This window comes from Pundamilia nyererei, unplaced genomic scaffold (assembly GCF_000239375.1).
Source record: "Pundamilia nyererei isolate P.nyererei 1_Seehausen unplaced genomic scaffold, PunNye1.0 scaffold00135, whole genome shotgun sequence".
Lineage (NCBI taxonomy): Eukaryota > Metazoa > Chordata > Actinopteri > Cichliformes > Cichlidae > Pundamilia > Pundamilia nyererei.
In genome coordinates, this window is record NW_005187536.1 from 864,425 (window position 1) to 879,365 (window position 14,941).

General features: G+C 43.0%; 1 protein-coding gene across 1 annotated transcript in view; it reads right to left on the reverse strand.

Annotated features, from left to right (window-relative positions):
* wnt6b (wingless-type MMTV integration site family, member 6b) overlaps window positions 1–7,263 on the reverse strand; it is a 21,818-nt gene extending 14,555 nt beyond the window's left edge. Inside the window, exon 1 of the mRNA XM_005743739.2 lies at window positions 6,486–7,263. Within this exon, the coding sequence (XP_005743796.1) occupies window positions 6,486–6,565 (80 nt within the window). The 5' untranslated portion in view covers window positions 6,566–7,263. The remainder of the gene's footprint in view (window positions 1–6,485) is intronic.
* Between the last annotated feature and the right edge of the window lie 7,678 nt (window positions 7,264–14,941).

Below are 14,941 nucleotides of genomic sequence, written 5' to 3' on the forward strand. Positions count from 1 at the left end.
ATTCCCACGAGGCAATCTGCTTTGTATTTGTATTTATACTTGTACAGTATACATACAGTGAAAAAGCCCCATTGTTCCCGGCTGTCGAAGGCGAGCACACTGTCCCATCTGTCCAGTATCATCTCCGCAGGTTGAATCCTGAGTTTTCTTTGATTAACCACGTTTTTTTAAAAACTGAGATCAATGTCACAGAGACCTGGTTATTGCCAGATCTGTTGCAAAAAAAATCACTTAAATCGAGGCTGTCCGACAAAGTGAAGGGGGCCAAAAGATCACAAATAACAGCAAGTAAGTAATGCAAAGTCTAAGCCTTTGGGACTCCAGCGAATCACAGTGAGAGCCAACGTTCACACATGGAGACAACTTGGAACTGTGCTGAAACTTCCCAGGATTACAGTCGAACACGGTGGTGGTCGTGTGATGGTTTGAGGCTCCTTTGCTGCTTCAGGACCTGGACCACATGAATTCTGCTCTCTACCAGAAAATCCTGAAGGAGAATGTCCGACCATCAGTTCATGACATGAAGCTTAAGCGGACTATTGCAGCAAGTCCGAAATGAAGGTTTTCAAAGTGTGGACTTAAATCAGACTTAGTTGACCTTAAACAGGCGCTCGTGCTGGAAAAGCCTCCAATGTGTCTGAATTAAAACTATTCAGTAAAGCAGAGTGGGACAAAGCTCCTCCACAACAGAAAGACTCATCACCAGCACATCACAAACAGCTGGAGATTTTGCTGACAAGGCAAAAGCATTTATTAAGATTAGGAAGCAACTACTGTTTCACACAGAGCAGGTAGGTTTGGACAGGTTCTTTCCCTTAATAAAAACTGTGTTTGCTCTTCTTCTTTTTGCTTAATATAAACATTTATTTAAAGATTCAAAACATGCCACAAATTTGACAAAAAAAGTAGTCAGGAGGCTACATATATGTGTGTGTGTGGCTTTAACACCTGTGAGCTCGGGCTTTGACTGCTCTCTAAATGGTCCGTTTGACATTTGACATCCATTTATCAAAGAGATACGTCACCATGGGCATCTCAGGCAAACAGCTCTGGCTGTGAACCTTCTGTTTGTCAGGGGCAGCCAATCAGAAGAAATTTGCCTTCGAGAGAGGCTGGCCTTAAATGGGAGCGAACAGCTTTTTATAGAGAGCACATGAACACTGAGTGGCAGCACGAAAGCCCAGTGTGAGATAAATATGGATTATTTTGACAGCAAAGCTCCCAAACGGAGCTGGACATGAGAGATAAAGTTCCCCTTTAAGGTTGTGACACGCAACACAGTGCCGTCTTCAGCTGCATAACAATTGTTATGATATACCTTAATATAATTATAATAATTAGCTAGCTCTCGGCGAGCAGAAACAAGCCCCGGCATGACCTAAATAGAGAGTCATTACAAAGTAAACTTAATTAAACTCAGAGCTTTTGCAAGTTTTAACAATTAGGAGCGATATCGACATAAATGGATACATCAAAGCACGATCGTGCAACGCTGGGACACAGTAGGAAGAAATCATGCCTGAATTTTGGCTGCACATCGGTTGGGTAATGTGGGTTCATCAGACTCAGAAGTTTAGACAAAGGGCACGAGGAGAGTGGGAATGATGGAAGTGAGGTGAACTCAGGTGGAAGAGCACATTGCTGCAGATATACCCAAAAATGGGGTGCATTAATTCAATGATGGGATCAACGTGCTGTAAGTGTCTGGCATTCTTGCCCTTGTTTGGAGACTGAAACATTATAGTGTGCATCAGTGTGAGGAAGGGGAGACTCTGGACTGGCTTTACCGTGGATCCAAAAAGTGCGGATTTCAGGTGCAAAAAAAAAAGCAGGAAAAAAATGTTTGTAATGTCACGAAAAATGCTGATGATCCACGCAGGTGCACTTACAGTGCAGACACAGATAAAAGCTTGCATACACGTCCAAGTAGGAACTTCAAAGCCGGGCAAGTAATCAGATCCTCTTCATGCAAAGTGCCACTGTTCTTCAGTCAGTCATTTATGATACAGCTCCTGAGCAGATAACCCAGTGCAAAACACTGAGAGGGAAGTTCAGTCATTGATCGTATCAGCAGCTTTGAGGAAACACTGTCTCGCATGAACAGTTCTTCTTGAAGATAAAGAGCCGGGCACAGGCAGAGGAACGCGGCAGACGGAGATAAAACAAGGCTGCGAATCACAAGTACTCGAATCAAAGGCACTGATAGGAAAACGATCACTGCTATGACAAATATTCAGCTGCTCCAATCATGAGCTAAACATCTACAGTTTGTCTGCAGATTCTTTCTTTGTACTCTTTATTAAAAAATAGGTGTCAGGCATGATCAAAGGTCTTGGATTGATAGTTTTTCACAATGGCAATAATTATATAATAACCATATTATTTTTAGGTCACAAAGGGATTCAACACTGGCACTCATAGAGACCTCATATCTCATTAAAGATCTCACGCCACCGTGGAGCTGTGGGCCTTTCTCTTTTTTCCACTCCACCCATGAATGAGTGAATTTCATCCCTCCTTAATCCCTCAAGTATGCTGCAGATGAATACAGTCACGACAAGCGCTAGTCTGAGACGCCGGAGCGAACGAGACAAAGGGAAAGGGTCGGCAGGAGTGTGAAAATGGAAACAAGATGCTGGGCTTCGTTAGAAAACAAAAAGGAAACCGTTCACATGTGATGTAAATGTGTGCAAATTCAAACATGCTGTTCCCAAACGAAATTTCAAAACGAGCTCCTGGTTCTCGGCTTCGCTGTTTCTCGGTCCTCTCAGCCTGAACGTGTCGATCGCTTTCAAACACGCTCGATCCTGCTGACACGCTGCCGTGAAACGAGCCTGAAACGGTGACATTTGCTGCCATAAAAAGTTTCAGCACTCATAATGGAAGCAAAGGCAATTAAATGTGACCAGCAGGAAACCAACAACGCCGCGCTAATGTCACGAGAAAAACATTATTCTGGTTTAACAACCGTGGCACACCCAGTGACAATTAACAGATACATTTCTGAGTCAAAATATGGACATATTCACATGACTGCATGAAAGAGCTCAACAGCACTCGTGGAAGATGGAAGGCAGATCCTGTTTGTGTGTCGCAGGCGTGATGACACATAAAATAAAGCTTTAGAGCAACTAAACTGTCTCTTTCCTTTTAAGAATAACGTGCACCACCAAGCTGTGGTTGCCATAGTGACATCTGTCTATAAACTAAGCCAATGTGTGAAGATGTTTCTGCCATTTCAGATTCAGATTTTTAGATCAGATCAGTTATTCACGTCTCAAAGTTTAAGATGAGAGAAACAGCCTCGGCACATACTTCTACCATTTGATTGAAATGCAGGCAGCAGATTAAACGTCTGTAAAAGGTTTTGAAGGGTTTGCACGAGCGGTTTTTAAGAACAGGCTGACGGGAATCGAACCCGCGTTCTTATCCGACACCTAAATGTGAAAGGCATCAAAGTAAATAACAGCGCCTGCTAACATCAGCACGGTATTAGTTGGTATCACTCCTGCACATGTGGCTTTGTGTGCAGGTATCACCTGATTAAATCATCATAGTTGCGCAGATCACACACAAGAATGTTCGCAGATAAAATAGTCCACATTCAGACGGGGTATTGTCATTTCCCGGACTGTTACCCAGGAAACCTGCGTCTGTGTCCCATCTTGGACTACTAGTCTTACTCTTTTCTTTTTGAGTTTTTATTTAGATGTTTGTTTAGGCACTAAAAGTGCTCAGCTTGGTTAATTATGTCGGACGAATCTGTCTGTGAAGGTAGTCTTTCTTCATTTTTGTCTTTGGAGGTGTTGTTTGCCTGATTTGAGCATTAACCAAGGAAGCGATGGCGCCTAATGAGTTCTTCATCTTCAAAGGTATTCTACCTGTTTTTTAAGGAGGTCCTAACATGTGCCACTGAGGCTTAAGTCGCTCCTCTTCCTCGATTCTTGGATATTTAGACATTTCTTAGACAGTCGTTCTCCTCTGCTCTGCATTCTACTGACATTATAATATACTGCTGGCCTGAATGTCTACCAAAATATATGCTGAAACACACTAACACACACATAAACAATTTGATGTCAGTTCTCTGTTGCACATAAAGCCAAACCCACATCGTCATTTAATGTTTATCTTACTCCATCTGCCTGGTGCTGATTACACGTTTAGCTTTCAGCCCAGGACAAGATAAGATCTGTTACAATGAAACTCTCTGCTGATGATGGCAGTGCTCACTATACATTTTGTGCGAGTGTGTGTTTGTTTGCGTGCATATGAGCGCGTATACATATACATATAGTCACCATAATGTGTGACTGAATAAGTGTGTCTGTATATCTTGGAGTGCATGCAGCGCTGACACACACACATGCAGTATGCGTGTGTGTGTGCACCTGTGGCACGCTCTGCGCAGGCCGTCCGCCGATTCAGGACTGTGGCACACAACAAAGCTGGCCCTGCTCAGCACTGCAGTCAAAACTAGCATAAGAGAGCAAAGACATTCCTGACTGGTGTCTGAGTCTCTGAGCTTTGCTCTCTGCTCTCAGGCCAAATGATTAGAGCGCTTTAATCAGCAGAGGCACTGAAAGGACAGCTATCTCCCAGCATTTCATCTCGCTCACTCTTCGTCTCTCACTGCAGCTCTCGCTTTTCCTTCATCAACAACCTATCTGCGTGATAGGCATTTTCCTTCAAAAGACAAGTACGGCAAAAGACATAAGGAGACAGAGACATTCAGAAGGAGACCGAGAAAGAGAGACGTACGATGGTATGAACAGCATCTTTCAACAGAGAGAATCATTGTCCTGGCAGACAGGAGAGCAATCCACAGGTGTGGTTTCACTGCTCCACAGTTGGCCACACTGTGTGCGTTTCTGTGTATGTGCTGGTGCGTATATGCCCACTCATTTATGTGTGTGAGCAAGTGTGTAAGTGAGCTAGAGAGCGAGTGAGAGAAGATGACAGCGTATGTCAGTGGGGATAAAAAGGAAGTAGCTGATTTCTTCGCACTGATTCTCTTCTTCTGCAGTCTTATTTAAAACAAATGTCCCACACTGCCAGCCGAACAGTGACATCAGCATCACAGATAACAGCACAGCTCTGTGTCAGGACTCTTTCGCTTACTGATTTGCATTGAGATGAGCAGATTTAGCCCAAATAAAGCGATGAATTCACGGCGACGAAACAGACTGCTGACCCTGTACGGACATTGTTTTTCTCTCTTTCCTTCCACAGCTGGGTACCAGCACAGCTCAGCAAAAGATCAGCACTTTTCTGGCTGGCATTCACTTTGCTGGCTAAATAATAAACACTGTGTTTTGGCCCAACAGCAACACTTGTCCTAAAAGAGGACCTCTGTCTCTTATATTAAAGTCTGGTAAAGGAAAACTGTGATGTGGTGGTAATGAAGATGTATACGCATTATTGTTATTAACCTGCATTAATGGCGTGAGCTGATGTCAAATTACTGTTTAACACATTAGTTATTATAGTAAAAAGAAAAACACCTTGTACTGGATGTAAAATACCAGTAACACTTGAACCCATTCTCTCTTCTCCCTCTTATTTTTGCTCACTTTCACAATCTGTAACAGATACAGTGCAGCCTGTGGATAGACAAGCAGAGACTCTTGTGTTTTATTAGCAAAGAGAACTCGAGTTAATTCAAACTATCCTCACAGATTACCTGCACAAACCTATTTTTCTACAGTAAGACGGAAAAATGGCAAAGTGGAGGAGCTCTATCTACCAGTCATGCAAGGACATAAACTCACACAGCTTCCATGACACTACATCCCACACTGACCTTGACTGGGCTGTGAATGAACAGTGGGAGGATTCAAGTGGAAAAAAATCACAAAGCTGCACATTCAAACACTACAAAAGTGTGTGTGTGTGAGAGAGAGAGAGACGGCGAGAGAGTTTGATTCCTATTGAAACAGTAAGACAGACCCTCACCAAGAGAAAATATTTTATCAGCTGATCTGCTGTCTGTCTCTCTGTCTGTCTGTCCAACTGTCACACACCTTGTGGAGCTGAGCCTATAGGGATTGTTTTATGATGACATATCCACTGAGCCCAGAGGGCCACCTGACATTCCTCCCTCTGAACTCTCACTCACAGACACACACATACCACACACACCATCAACACCACATCCACCGATCTCCCTGTCCTCTCTATCGCTGCAGACAATGAAATGCACACACCTCCCTCACCTCCCTGTCTTCTCTTCAGGTTTAGTCTCTCACTCTGGGAGCACCTTAGATTGTTCGTGAGCATTCTTGGATTCGGGTAGTTTGCTGGGAAATGTGCTAATCATTAATCACTTATTAATGTTATGCTACTGCGCATATATATTTATATATGTGTGTGTTCATTTAGATTTAAAATAAATAGGAAAACCGCGATTACGCAGAAATCACACGAAGCTTTGGGTTGACGGGAGACAGACAGCGAAAAACACGTGGTAGTAAATGCAAACTCACCACCACAGTCCGATGATATTGACCGGACAAAGCGAGATAAAGAACAGAGCCAGCTGGATCCGCGAGAGACGAGCCGTCATGTTGAAATCCTCAAAGAGACTCCCCACCAAAGTTTCGAGTGACGATCTCAGCCAGCACCGAGTTATTTCTTAAATACATAGGAAGTCCCTGCTTGCTGTCTGCGGCTGGAGTCGGTGCAGGCGCGCTTACAGACTGTCAAGAAGAGCGCAAAAATTCAACTGCTCGTCGGCCGTGCGCATCTTAATGCGCAACAAAGTTGGTCAAGAGGCTACTGGAGAGATGTCCGCTTTCAAAGGTGTGGTTAACCTCTGCATTGTCGTTTTGCCCCATCTGTCGCAGCACGTTACATGCTTCCAGGGCGGACCGAGGACGAATCCCGAAAACACTCAAGTCTTATCTGACTGCGAAACAGCGCGTGAAAAAGCTCCACTCGTGAGGATCTTCGGCTCTGACTCATTTTACTTAAAAAAAACAAAAAAAAAACTGTCATATCAGAGTCAGAGAGGAAGAGGAGCGCTTACACATGTCTAACAGTTCACGTCTTCAGGCGCGGAGCCCCGCTGGCCCCACTCTGCTCGCCCTCAAATGACGCCCGGATGAAGTTTCGGTAATTCTCGGTGCTCACCGGCTGCAGGTAGAGGCGTCTCTGCCGCGACGGCTGTCAGTGTGGGCTCTTTGGATGATGAAGGCAGCAAAAATGCTCTCCCACCTTAGCGTGACGTCGCTCGGGGCGAAGCGAAATCCTCTGTCACTCAGAAAGGAGAGAGAACGAAACTGCAATTAGTTTTAGGAGGAAACGCGCACGCGCACAGAGGTGAGGGGGGGCCTGACACGAGCCCGCAGTGTTTACGGTCACCCGAAATCAGAGCTGAGGGGATCACGGGGTGACGTCAGCACAGGCGCGATGGCACTGCTTTGATGCTTGTGCCAAAAGGTTCACACTTTCATATTTAAGAATCGTTTAAAGCAAAGACTTTAAAAACGACGCACATGTCGCACGTTGGAAGTTATTTTTAATATTGTGTATATTTGTAGGTACTTGCATGTGTGATCACCTATCTGGCCAAGGGCATATCCATTGAAATTCAACACCACTGTGCTGCCCTCACACCTGACTTTGTTCCACTGCAGTGATGCAATCAGTCACAAGTTACACACGGACTAAATCAACCTGACACGTACCTCTGTCCTTCCACAGACCATAACCCACACTCTCAATGCCACCACGGACGCTACTCAAGCAGCTGCGCGTTGGATTGTAACAATAACCCAAATTCATATTTTACTCATAATGTTACGACCGCAGTCTGCAAACGAGTCTGACTCAAAGGGGCAAAAATAGTGGAAACTTTACAAGTGCTGTAAAGCTTCGACTACAACACACATCAGAACACATCAGTGCATTTCACTTGCGTTTATATTGCACACCGTCCTTTGTAGAATTTATTCCTCATTTTCCTCAAAATTTCAATCTGACGTGATTTTTTCTTCTAAAAAAGGAATAAAAACAGAATGAACGTTCAAATTCATCTGAAGTAATTTTATATGCTTTTCCACACAGTCTCAGTGTGCGAACACTGCTGAAAATGTAATCTTAGAGGGACTCATCACCCACATTTGAAGCCGTTTAAACTGCTAAAACTGTGCTGATGTGCAAGTGATGTACAGATGCGGTTTTTCTTTGATATTAAATGTTTTAATGATTACAGGTCCAAATGCAAAAGCCCAGAAACTGCATTTACGCTTTGCTAGAATTTAGTATTCATCTATAAATATGAAAAGCTGCACAAAATCAGAGCCCATCAACACGTTATTAATTAAAAGATCAGATGGATTAACTCACAATAGATAAGTTTCACTGTGACTGTTTTAATATTCTTAATGTTCACACAGCAAACATCTGGAAATGCAGAATGAACATTGCACACATTTCTTCTGCAGCAGTTTTAGTCATGCTCCCTTTCTCTTTGTAGTTATTTAATAATAGTCGGCAATGGAAATAGACATTTAATAACACATTAAGAAATTTGCACTGGCTTCTGTACGATGAAGAAAATTAAACGAGAAAGTTGTCTAGTAAATACAGCTCCAGTTGAGTTTTGACTCATATTGATTGGGTTCAGACGCCGTTGCCGGTTCATACTGTAATCCCATCACTGATGGATGGAGAGAGAGAGAGCAGATGAAGATGGATTCCTCAAAACTGTAGATGCTCAAAGTGGGTCAGAAATGTCTCTCGGGTTCCTTCAGCAGTAGACTGTCCTCCCAATAACTTTGGCTGAGATTGTGCCAAAATCTGTCAGGTGCAATTTAGTGATGGTGAAGATTTTCATGCTTATGGCTTCCAAGTGATGACCTCAAGCTGGTCATTCCCTCTGCCGCTTTATAGTCAGAGTGGGTTATTGATTACGTGCACGATCAGATCAGTGCAACCTGGGTTCAGTTTGCTTCAGCGATGAACCTTTGTGATTCTCCTTTCCAGACAGCGCTGTTATTGTCAGACATGATGCATTGCATCAAAAATTCTGATCTGTGATAACAGCTCTGATATTCTGATAACTCACAGTAAAGCTGCACCAGTATATTTACAGGCTACTGGTCTACAACAGTCTGTTTCTCCACGGTGGATCAAACCATCGTGTCTGTGAAGCCATTCTGAGGTAACAGGCAGACACTTCAAACTTATTCTGCTGGGTTGACAGTTCATATGACGTGATAGTGATTTGCAGTGGAAAAAGCAAGTTGGTACAAACAGCAGCGCAGCAAACCAGTGTGAAGAATACCTTAGGGCAATATTAGATTAGCAGGAATTTAGTGTTAATTTGATTCAGCCTTCTTGCACAGCTAATGATGTTTTCTAACTGTTGAGACAATGTTCAAAACGGACTTTGTTGACTGATCCGTTCAGCTTCTGTCTCACATCCTGGCCTCGCTCGGCCTGATGTTATCCGTGTTTTCTGGCATCCACAACTCCTCAGAAGTGATATGTTGGCACCTCTAACCGTTTAAACTTGTTACTTACACAAAGAAAAGAGTTGAATGCATCTAACCAAAGCAACAGTATTTTTTCATTGCTTTATTGTAACTGAAAAGTGTCTGCCGGTGGAGTGACAAACGTATACGGATTGCAGAAAGTTTTGTTTATCATTAGCTGAGCTGTAAGGCTTCGTGTCTCCATTGCCTCGTTCCTCTCGGTTGTGGAGCTCACATAACACATAGTCACGCTGAAGCAGATAATTGGCCTCCAGTGGCAGGAACAGAACATGGTGTGATGTTTTAGCAGACAGAGCTGTGCTGCGTGGAGAGTGCTGCATTGATATGCCGGCTGGAACCAACCACAACAAAATTAGAAAGTTATGAAAATTGAGTTATCTCTCAATGATCTATAAATAACTGCAGCATAGTTGCGAGCATAAGCATGCCAGTTGAACTGTGCGTTATACTGGGTGTTATCTCACCCACCTTACACACTCTCTCTGCCCCACTTTCTCTCTCATCTTGCCCCTCGCTCTGCTGGATAAGTGTGTTTTGTTAGGGAGGGCTGATTCTTCATACTTGGCTGAGGCTTTATGGACAATAAAGATCTGATTTCAAAGTCCAGCAGGGTGTTGGGCCTGGGGTCTTGGCTCAGCTTTAGCTGCCTGCTGGGAGGAGACACTGCACAGCCCCCAACCAGATGGCCTTCAGCCCACATACAGTAGATTCATATTGTACATGATGTGTAGCATTGACACGTCTGTCTCTTTTAACCGCTACGGGCTCGGCCAAAGCCCGCTGACCTCCTTGAAGTGACCTCTAGTGACCTTGTTTGAATAATTTGTGGTAAGTTCTGTGTTTCACCCCTTACAGATGTGCATATAGAGTTGACATGAAAAACGGGTCATTTCAGCAGAACTACAGTTCAGCGAAACCAATGTTTTAACCTAAAATAGAGTGAAGTCATGTGACTGCCTGCTCAATATTTAATCCGTCCAACAACATGTAAGCTTTGGCAGACACTGGATAACAGGGATTTCTGGTGACTAGGCTACCGATGTTTCTCTTATCTCTGCTTGTTAGTTTTACAGCAAGGGTTCGGCACAAAGACACTTACACAGATGCTCACCAACAGAGTCGACGCTGCTCTCTAGTTTGAGTCGACTCTGCTCTCCGTCTTTCCTCGGGCTGGCATCATCTCAGTAGTTCACTCCCTGTTTCATCTTAATCACATAGCTCAGTATGGAGATATGCGACATGTCCTTCCAGCATGTATTATACATCTGTAGGGACTTAGATCAGTGTTACAATGGAGAACGCCCTGATAGATACAGGAGCTTCACTAAAAGCTGCCAGCAGTGCATTTTTTAGTCATTACATTAAACTTATAACATGAGTTTTGTTGTACAAGATATTTTGCAGTTGGGGAACAACCGAGTGGCAGAGTGGAGGCAGGCATTTACTGGTGACACGATGGGCGTCTGACTGGGTGTCCCGATTCTTCCTCTGTTGACCCCAAACTCCAACACTGTGCGTTGTTATTTCACCGCACATCACACTGATACATATGAACAGCTGGAACAAAACTAATCTAATAGGTCTGATCTTTGAATAGCTGTTCAAAGATCAGACCTATTAGATTAGTTTTGTTCAACAGCCGGCTCTGATTCATCTAAATATTCGTTAAATTTACGTTTCATTTCAACGACTCCCTGGAGATTACATGAGAAACAAACAGCAGTTACAACCGTTGTTGCCATAGTAAACTTTGAGGAAGTTCAAGCTACAACTGTTGTCCAGAATGAAAGTTTCCTCCAGTGTACGGCTCGGATGCTCCCACAGCACTATGAGACTGTACTGAGCAAGTATTATCATGCTTACATGCTAACTGGCTTAAACTTTGCAAACATCGTACTTGCTAAACATCACAGCAGCTTTGCCTGCGTGGGTGTTTGACTCGTCTCTGTGCTGGATGCCTCGTGCACGGACTCGTAGATGTTTGTGACTGGGTTGCTGTGTCGTATTATTGTGTCCTACAAGGATCATCAGAACAGAAACAATGCTAAATGGAAAAGTGTGTGCATCGAGCTGTGTTTTCCCCTGTGGTCTGTCATCAATTGAAGTAAAAGAACATTGGTCTCGATTATGAAGTGTTCCCTCCCACCCTTCTCCACCTAGGACAAGCTAACAGGCCTAACCCCTGCCCTGCCACACCTCTCATGCACATGCTACACACACATTCCCCCTCTGACACTGCTTTCATTTGGGCGTGAAATAGATTCCTACTGTCTGCCAGAATGCACCACCTATCTCTGGATGTGATTCTTTTTTTCCTTCCCTTTTTTCCTTTCTGCGTGCCACACATGTACCCTTTTGTTTTTCCAGAGAAAAATACCTTGCTCACAAAGCTCGTCCCCAGAAACACATTCCCGGGTGATTATGACCGAAAAATGATTTGAAATCCCACAGGGACTAATATTTTATTTGACAACGAGAATTAGGTCTAAATAAGAAACACATGATGGTCCTAACCTTTTTAAAACAAACCACAGTCATCCCTGGAATCCCCAGGAGAAAGGCATGTTCATGAAATTCCTTCATAACTGGCACACACACACACACACACACACTGAAAGTGTGAGAGAGATTGTAGTATAAAATATTAATACCTCCTGCTGCCACATGATTTTACATGTCCAGGAGCAGAAAGTCTGTTTTCAGAGAGGAAAGAACTGAAGTTATGCAAAATGTTCTTGTTAGAGCAAGTAATGAAAGTAAACCCTGTCTACGATCAGTCAACAAAAGCTGTATAATTTAGTGTTTGCCAAGTGTCAGCTCTGTAACTCTGTCATAATTTGACACACATTATTTGGATCATAACAGTTTGCAGACACTTGGATCTCCCAGCTATCTGGAAGAATCATCTATAAATCTGCAGAACTGATGCTGATGGGTTTGACTTGTGGTTCGAGTAAGCAGGTAACGACCTTTTCTAATCAGACACTAAATCACCTTCAGCCTGCTACTCACAGACATTTCAAAGACGCTAACGAGGCTAAAGCCATCCAGAGCCGGCAGCCTCGGTATGAGCAATCAAAGCAGTTATAGCATTTACAAGTGAAAACAGGGTTGATGTCCTTTTATCTGGTGAAGTTATACAAATACTGCAGAATGATGCAAGTAATTTAAATGACTTTTGTTTAAATAGAAATTGCTGCACCTGCTTTGGTTTGATGATGACACAGTTTTATTCTCTGCTCAGAATAAAACTCGGTTCTATCACAAACTCACTCCACAGGAAGCATCGGGATTCGGTATTTTGCACGTGGGCTGCAGGAGGCGGGAATCGAACCACTGACCTTCTGACCAGTAGATGAACACTTGTCCTCCAGATGCCTCCACAGAGTCCTGAGGGAGGAGGACTGCCTCATGATGATGACTTTACTTTGAAAGTCTAAGGAGACTAGATTTTATTTTGGTAGGCTTGTGGCTGAATTAATCCACCTTTAGGAAGCCAGATGTGAGCTTTCGTCACCTGCGGTTCACTATGTTCCTCAGTCGTGCAGGATGACGCCGTTATCCTGCACCTTACCACCCATACAGCGCTGTACACATTCAGACCACCGCACATTGTCAGGATTATGTCACAGCTGCCCTGAACTAACATTTCATCTTCAGTTTCTGTAGGTTTTAATCCACCGGTTTGCTCAAGCTTTTTAATCAGTTATTGTTATTAATTTTTAAACAAGCATCTCATAAAAAGCTGAAGAAAAAGTAAAACACGTTTATTTTTAGACTAAGATTACACTTGTTTAATTGACATTTAGTAGCTTGATTGTTTTCAGACTTCTCAACAAACTCCAGGTATAATTAATAAAAATAGACTTTTTATTTTTCCCAAAATACTTTTTTCTTGTTTTTATGGTCTGATAAATTTGTCCAACAGCTAAAGTGATCTTTTTAATCTATTTTTACATCTCAAAGTACTTTAATCCCCAGAAATGGGCCTCTGAATGTATTATAATAAATTCCATGCAGCTGATTATAGATATGAAGAACTACTAAACTTTCCTAATTTGCTGGAGGATAACCATTTGGACTGTGTTCTTTTTAATCCAATAACAGCAGAACTCCGGTAAGACTGGGAGAGAGTATATGCTCTCCAAATGCGTCACATCCATTTGTGAGTAATGATAACATCATTGCTGAACTTTGATTATTAGATTAGATTTGGTCAACACATTGAGGGATTCTATTCCCATACAATGTGCATTTGTGGGTACACGGATGGAGCAGATGAATGTGTGTGGTGGCATGTGGTCCCACTGCGTGAACACGGTTTTAGAAGTTTCCAACACTTTTGGCAGTTTCACTCTGAAGCACAAGGACGTTTCTGTCTCTGAATCTTTAACGCAGTCATTGGTTGTAAGATTGTGGTTTATATGATGAACTGAGTTGGATCACCGGCGTCTCCTCCTCCAGATATTTTGCTGCTGCTGTTGCAAAGACGACCTACAGTTTAGTTTTTTCATCAAGATTTTCATAAGAAATAAAAACTTTTCGAATGTGAATTCAATCTTTCACTTTTTTACAAAACACGACAAACACAGAGAGTCTCAGTGACTGTTCACTGTGATTCATCAGCATTACTGGCAGAACAGTAACTTTATTATAGCAGATCTTATCTGCTCTGCCCTCCTCACCATTTGAAAGCTCCGGGTCTTCTGGCTCTTTCTTCTTCGTCCAGCTCGTGTCCACAGGGCCTGTGGTATTGCTGCCTGTTTGCAAAGAGATAGAGGGACCAGCCAGATGGGTTTTACTCCCTCTCACACGCATGCACGCACGCACGCACACATACACACGCGTGCGCGCGCGCACACACACATACGCACGCACACACACTCGCACACATACACAGATTGCCTTGAAGATAGAGACACAAATGATTTTTTGTTCTGCCTTATTAAACAACTCACAAACTTTTTCTTAAGACGCACGTCCTCATGTTGAACTTCTCAAACAGATCAGATGTCAGAAAAAAAAATACACTAACAAGAAAATTAACAACAATTTGTTGCAAATATTATTACAAGTTCAGAAATGCAGAGACTTTCAGTTTAATTCATGCTCTAATTTCAGGCACAGCATATGCTGCTATGTGACTGAACGAAACTCTCCACACAAACTCAGACTTTGGGGTCGGTTTCTTTGTGCATGGTGCCATCTTGTGGAGACAAGAGTCAGCAGCAGGGTTAATTCGGTCTGTTTGGTCTCACTGTCATCGTTCTGACCCCTCACAGACTCACAGACCGGATGATGTTTAAAAGTGGTCAAAAGCGCAAGTGGAGCTTTTCAGATAAACTGCAAAAATAAATTTCCCTCGTACGGTCCCGGTAATTTTTCTTATAAAGATGATGAAGCCTTATTTCTGTACCATTATTTAATTCCAGAGGGTTTTG